We start from the raw sequence: 7190 nt of genomic DNA, 5'->3' as shown, positions 1-7190 counted from the left end.
GTCTCATTGTGTGTCACATAAAGAACTGGGGCACCCTCACCCCCTGGCATGAACATGCAAAGCAAAGGAGTGACGTAAACATGGGGGGAAACAAGTGGGACTCTAATGGTTTTGAGAACTATAAAAAGAGTCTTGCAGTTCAGGAGGAGCTGAAACCTGATCCACCCTCCATGTGGTGATGCCAGTTATCTGGTACTGCTGTAAGAACGGTTAGGGGTTAGGGGTTAACTTTAACGGTGTCCAGTCAGGCTAACAGTGCTGTTTCTTCTCCCAGGTGGTGGAAAACGGCGCTCTGTTGTCGTGGAAGCTTGGCTGCTCACTGGACCAGAGCACAGTCCCAGACATCAACAGCGTCCAGGGTCCTGCAAAGGAAGGCACAATGTCAGCCAAGCTGGGGTACCCTGTGGTGGGTTGGCACATCGCCAACAAGAAGCCTCACGTCTCGAAGCGAGTGAGGCGACAGTTGAACAACACCCCGACCCCGATTCTGGTAGTGCTTCCTCCTACAACAGTTGTGGAGCCTCCTGTCAGGATCGTCCCAACCCCCTCCTCTCCGTCCATCGCAGCACCCACAGAAAGTTCTGCTCCCCCTGTCAGAGGCCCAGTTCCTCTTCCAGGAAAGCCTACCATCAGAGTCCGTGACCCTATAGCCCACACCCCAACAATTGGACCCCCTCAACCAACCAAAGTTCTGGACACCACCAGTACTGTTTCCATCCAGCCAACCACGACCAGGGCTATTTATGTGGAAGCCACCCCGACACCGCCCTCAACCAAAACAACCACCAAGAAACCAAGGAAGCCCAAGACCACCCCTGTCTACAAAGATCCATCCAAGATGACTACTCCCAAACCACCCAGAAGTACTACCCCATCCCCGGGTATCATTATAGATCCAAGCAATGAGAAGCCAGTCCTGAGGAACCCCATTGACCAGGTCAATGCTTTGGTGGGCACTTACTTTGAGGTGAAGATCCCATCTGATACGTTCTTTGATAAGGAAGATGGAACGACCGATAAACTACGTCTCACTCTGAGGCAGAACCACAACGAGGTGGTTGGAGAGGGATCCTGGATCCAGTTCAACACCACCAGCCAGCTGCTGTATGGCCTTCCTGATGTGCAGCACGTTGGGAAACATGAATACTTCATGCAGGCAGCTGACAAAGGTGGCCTTAATGCCATTGATGCTTTTGAAGTGCGCGTGAACCGCTGGCCTGCCAATGATAAAACTCCTGTCATCTTCACGGCCCGCTTTGATGGAGAGCCACGTTCTGTCACCAATGACATCCACAAGAAGATCCTGCTGGTGAAAAAACTGGCCTATGCACTCGGGGACAGAAACAGCAGCACGGTGAGTTTAAGGAACATCACCAAAGGCTCGATCGTGGTGGACTGGACAAACACCAGCCTTCCTCAGCACCCGTGTCCTAAAGAACAGCTCATAGTGATGAGCAGGACTCTGGGCAATGCTGATGGGAGACCCTCCCAGACCTTCAGGTACGCCATGGAGCCCGACTTCAAACCTCTTGATGTGAAAGTGAAGGGACGGGCCAGCTGCCGGACCTACTCCTTCATCCCACCAGCAGAGATTGATCTACCAGAACCTTCTGCAGTCACTCCAGGTCTGGGATCAAGCAGACACAGCACAGATGATGTGTACCTCCACACGGTTATTCCTGCTGTGGTGGTGGCAGCCATTTTACTGATCGCAGGAATCATTGCGATGATCTGCTACAGGAAGAAACGAAGGGGCAAGCTGACCATCGAGGACCAGGCTACCTTCATCAAGAAGGGTGTGCCAATCATCTTTGCAGATGAACTCGATGACTCCAAGCCTCCTCCGTCCTCCAGTATGCCACTGATCCTCCAGGAGGAGAAGCCCCCTCTTCCACCCCCCGAGTACCCCAGCATGGCCACTCCAGAGACCACTCCCCTCAACCAGGAGCTGCTGGGGGAGTACACGGCTCTACGAGACGAGGACCCCAACGCACCCCCCTACCAGCCTCCGCCTCCCTTCACCACTCCCATGGAGGGCAAGGGCTCACGTCCCAAGAACATGACTCCCTACAGATCGCCACCCCCCTACGTGCCACCCTAAGACTCGTTCAGCCACCCCCCCACCCTCGAGGGTGAGGGGCCGAGGATGCCTGAGGAACTGTGACGGTTTCTATTCTGGTGTTTTTATCTGTCTGGACTTTTACTGGGAGATGACAAGAGGTGCTAAAGTTCAAAACAGCCACAGGGGACTTTGGTTTGGGAGGGGACACATGTTTGGGGGGCTCAAAAGGGATGATTAGTTGACACAGCTGGGAGGAACTGCTGCTTTAACGGTAGCCCAAGTCCACCAAAGGCTGAGGCCAAACAAAGTTTGGTCCAGATGAGCTCTTGGTTTAACCCAGATGCTCAGAAGGACGGAGCGGGAGGACCGCTCTCCCTTCAGCGTTTCAAGTTTTTACATCTGGATCCAGATTTTAGTTTTTTCCTCTTTGTCCCAAAACATTTGCTTTGTTCTGGACTGAAGTGTTTGCCTAACAACTCATTTTATTTGATTTTTTTTCTTGCTTTGGAATGATACGAGACAGTGAGCTGTCACCAGACCACTGTTGGATCAGAGGGGTCTCGGACCACCCCTGCAGACGGCAGAGAGCCGGGGGTCCAGGTGTGTGTGAGCGGCAGGTGTTGCCTTTTTAAAACCAGCTGTTTCTCTCTGTCACATGGTCAGAGAAGCCCAGGGAAGCTGCAGCAGGTGTAGAGATGAGTTTGTTTGAAATCACAGTTTTTCATGTTGGTGTTTTGTCCTCTGAAGGTGAAAACCGCAGCAGAAAAGAGTTGTTTTAGTTTCTTGTCTGAAAGTCGACCCTGCAGCCATCAGCAGGCTGATCTGAGCTGATGCTTTCATCTCACTTAGTTTTTATGATTCCTTTACTTAAAGCCAACTAAATTTATTAACACTCCAACAAAACTAAAAGTAAACTGACCCTGTGGTCTTCACTATGTACCTTTTATTTCTGATTGTTTTGTTGAAGTTGATTTATTAATCTTAATTTAATCTCCAGGATTGATAATCTAAACTCTAACGAGATGAAAAGGTCTTTGGTCATTCTTTGTTTCGGTGCTACTGAGGTGGGATTAGATGGGTTTTTATAAACAGACGATCGTGGCTGAAAGTGACAGAAACGATTGAAGTGCTTCGATCTTGATGACAGAAATGTGTTTTCCTTTGATGTTGCCTCCAATAGTTTGATTCTTAAAGAAAGAAAGATTAGTTTTAGCCTTTTAGTTGAGCTCACTCACTTATTTACTCCTTATTGTTTCGGCTCACATGTATCCGTTTGATTTTGGAGTGTGTTTGATCTTCCCTTCATGTTTTATTAATCACAATCTTCTTTTTTTTGACATGTTTCTGTTTGAGTTTGGACTGACAGTGACCCTTTGCAATAATCTCCTGTGGTGTGGTCCGCTCAGCGACACCTCGTTTTGTCCTGACGTGGTTGGTTTCTGCAGGATGCCAAGGCTTTTTTTGCTTCTGGAAGTGTGCATTGTAATAATAAAACAACTGGTCCCTTAAACTGCAGCGTGTGGTCTCGTCATTGCTGAGCGCTCCTGTCCTTGTAGGTTCTGTCGGGACCTTCCTGACCGTGAGATTGTCCCGGCACACTGCGGGATCAAACCCTGACCTGAGCTGTCGCTCCTCGCCCGCTCAGCCTTGGATTGATGAATCAGTCTGTGTGAAGTCTGCAGGAGGTTTTACCTCCTGGACGGTCTCCTGCTGCCTGCAGCCGCTGAACTTTTCCACCAAAACATTCTGCCTTTGACGGACCGCTGGGTCAATTCAGTTTGAAAGCTGTGCCCATTAAAGAGCCGTGACGACAGCCGGCTCGTTCCACGCGTGGCATACTGATGATCTGAGCCATTACTCAGAATATTGATCAGCCGGTCAGCGGCTCTGTGGCTCCTCGCTGATGTTTCCTCCCAGAGTTGGAGGCGGGCCGAGTGACGAGCATCTCTGAGAGGACAGATCCGTCCAGAGTTCAGTTGATGGACGAGGCTCAGCGCACAGAAGAGCAGACATGTTTGAGTGAATGTGGGTCCATCAGAACGTGACATTAAAGTTCTGCTGCACCACAGGCCGCTTAGAAATATGAGCCGTCACATCGAAACGAGGATTAACTCTAAAAGTTGTCTGTGGAGAAACAGGCAGATTAAAATGCTTGCAAAAATGACATTTTGTCAAAATATAACAGATAAACGTCTGCAATCAGTGTAGAATAATCTAATCCAGGTTTGAAGTCTGTGTGTTTTATTTTTTAAATTAGAGCAGATTAAAGAGGCTCAAGGTGGTGGAAACAGGTGGAATCACCTTTTATTCCTGAAAACTTCAGAGTTTTTTCTCCTAAATTTACGAATTTTTTTCTTAGAAATTTCTGACTTTACCATGTCAGAAAATGTCTAGTTTAAATGTCGCAAATTTCTGCTTTTAATTATGGAAATGTCTGAGTTTTTTTCTCGCAAATTTACAACTTTTCAAAATAAGAGAATTTCCTGTTTTTTTCTCCAAAATTTCTGAATTTAATCTCAGAAATTCTGGGTTTTTTTCTCGGAGGTTTGCGCCTCCTTTTTTCATCTGCAACGTGGCCCTAATACGCCATCGTAGAAATATCCTAAAAAAACATTTTGAAGCACTTTTTAGAACATCAGCAACAAAAAACCTGTTTTTGAGGAAAAACACCTTAAAATGCTGAGATTTTCCCTGTGAGCTCTCAAAGCTTTTGTTTCTTTCCAGCTGGGAAATCTCAATATTCAAATACTATTTGAGGTTTATTTTTTTTAAATGACATAAAAAAAATCCTCATTAAAATGACATAAAATTAGGATTTAGACCAAATATTTATGTATAATTGTAACCAACAAGAATACTAATGACATCAGGATGATCTAAGTATCAAAATTAGTTTTTAAAGCCAAGAATCAGAAAATATGATGAGTTTATTTTGATCAAATTTGACTTAATCTTCATTTCGATGTGATTGGTCACATGTGAAGATAACACATCACAGTTTCCCGCCTCGGAGAGAAACAGCTGAGAGTTTGCAGAAACAGGAAGTGATGTCAGAGGAAATGTCTGAGTGTTAACAGCATTACTGTAATCTACAGTCACAATAATCTTTAGATTATTTCATCAGAGTTCAAATCATGTCCCATTGAACAAGCAGGAAGTTTCCCTTTGATGTCACTTCCTGTTCCACTTTGAGCAGGCTAAGTTCAAAAGAAAATGTGACAAAACAGGTAAAATTGTTGCATTAAGTTTCCTAAATACAAAGATATTTTCTTTGATGTGTCTCACTTTAATGCTTATAAAAGTTCAGTCAGGGTTTAACTGGAACCAACAAGTTGAATTTAAAAAAGAGAAAGTGAACTAACGCTTCAGAAACAGGCGGAGGAGTGAGCTCCTGGCTCGGTGCAGGCTGCACTTACAGCCTGTTTCTGACTGATGATCAGTTTGTTTGTGATTTCAGCTCCTGCTGCTGTCAGGCTTTCTGTGGCCCTCACACAGCTCCACTTGTTTCTGTTTTTAACAGAGATCAGCCTGCAGCTGCAGGCAGCGGCCTGCTCACCTTTAATCAAACCCACCTGGAAGAATGAAGCCCCTGTGACCACCGTACCGTTTCCTCCAACAACCACGCGTCAAACGCTACAATCTGCTGCCTTTCAGGCTTTCTTCACTTACTGAGAGAGAAGTGATTCAGTCAGCTGAAGTTCCAGCTCATAAGGTCTGTCCCAGCTCCACGGAGGCCTGACTCCTCCTGTCAGAACCTCAGCTCACCTCCTGCTGACTGAAACCATCTTCATCAGTTCGGACCTGGACACAGAGGGACAGCTGTCCTGAATCATCCTGTCCCATCACAGACTGGTCCTGACCTCCTGCCCCCCAGCAGGAGGGGAGGGGCTCTTCCTCCTCGTCCTCACATCAAGCCTCCACTTCATTTGTGAGGAAATTAAAAGTTTTAATTTGGTTTACTTTAAGTTCTCTGCACATTTGAAGGACTGGTTAGTGTAGTGTGGTTAGAGTTCATCCCTGTTCTTCATTCAGGAGGAAGATGATGTTCTGCAGACAGAGGTGGGTCCAAACAGTGACATGGGTCAGAGGCAGTCCTGTCATCATGGAAATTAAAAAGAAAAAACAATAGTATAACCGTTTGTACTTTAAACACATTTTCAATTAGCTTCAGTTAACACTTTAATATTCTTCTTATTCAAAATGGCAGAATTTCCTTGGATTGTGCAGTCCCTGCTGCTGGTTATACTGGGAGCAGAATATATATCTCTGTGTCACCAGTAAAATGTGTCTGAATGTTTTAATATAAACCTGACATCCCACAGTTTATCTGATGTTTATTCTATAAACCTGTATTTGTGTAAGCTGTTCTGTGAGCTGATAGGCTGAGAACAGACACGTGTGGAGGCAGGTGGTCTTCAGGCTCAGGAAACAGCAGGGGGCCACAGTGAGGTCAGGGAATGACTGAGCTGCAGGAGAAGAAACAAAGCAGGTTAAATGCAGTGTTTACCTGTTGGTAAAGTTTCAGTTGATAAAGTTAAACAGTAAAATACAGCAGGGATCCAGTGGTTTTCTCTCTTTTAAACCTGACTTTTAGAAAGCAGGATTATATATTTTAAAGCTCAAACTATTGTCTAATCTGGACTTGAAGCAGCAGGTAAATCAGAGCCACACCTGAGACAGGTGGACCCTGTGAGGACATCCTGACATGTTTCAGCTGTGACAGCTGTGGACTCATGGATGTATCCAGAGGTGCATGGACTGAGGTCAGAGGTGAAGGACATCAGAACTGTTTTAATGAGATGAGCTGCAGGTTGTGTGAAGAAGTTCTTCTGCAGGTTCTGATGGACTGAGAGTCTCACCATCCATGAATGAACCCTCTAATGTTCAGGAGGTTCAGCAGGAAACAAGAAGGATTACTCTTTAGATCAGATTATTCCAGGATTATAATCCAGTCAGGCTTTAGAGCAGAGTGTTTCTGGATGTTGGCAGGTTTCACAGTCCAGCAGCTCAGCTTTTATTTTGAAGGATCAGTGTTTGTAATTAGATGAATAATATGTGTTTGTGTCCTGCAGCCATGCAGCAGCCTGAAGAAACCAGTCCCCAGATTAGATTATTCTGCTTTCATATT

The 7190-nt window shown here is 45.9% G+C and overlaps 1 protein-coding gene across 1 annotated transcript in view; it reads left to right on the top strand.

Annotated features, from left to right (window-relative positions):
* The window catches only part of dag1 (dystroglycan 1), a 10459-nt gene extending 6887 nt beyond the window's left edge, over positions 1 to 3572 (top strand). Inside the window, exon 3 of the mRNA XM_013999710.1 lies at positions 275 to 3572. Coding sequence (XP_013855164.1) covers positions 275 to 2101 — 1827 coding nt within the window. The 3' untranslated portion in view covers positions 2102 to 3572. The remainder of the gene's footprint in view (positions 1 to 274) is intronic.
* Positions 3573 to 7190: the final 3618 nt, after the last annotated feature.

The sequence above is a fragment of the Austrofundulus limnaeus genome, unplaced genomic scaffold (assembly GCF_001266775.1).
Source record: "Austrofundulus limnaeus strain Quisiro unplaced genomic scaffold, Austrofundulus_limnaeus-1.0 Scaffold2422, whole genome shotgun sequence".
In the NCBI taxonomy this organism is placed as follows: Eukaryota; Metazoa; Chordata; class Actinopteri; order Cyprinodontiformes; family Rivulidae; genus Austrofundulus; species Austrofundulus limnaeus.
The sequence above is the reverse complement of the archived record's forward strand: the minus strand, read 5'-3'. Positions and strand labels throughout refer to the sequence as shown.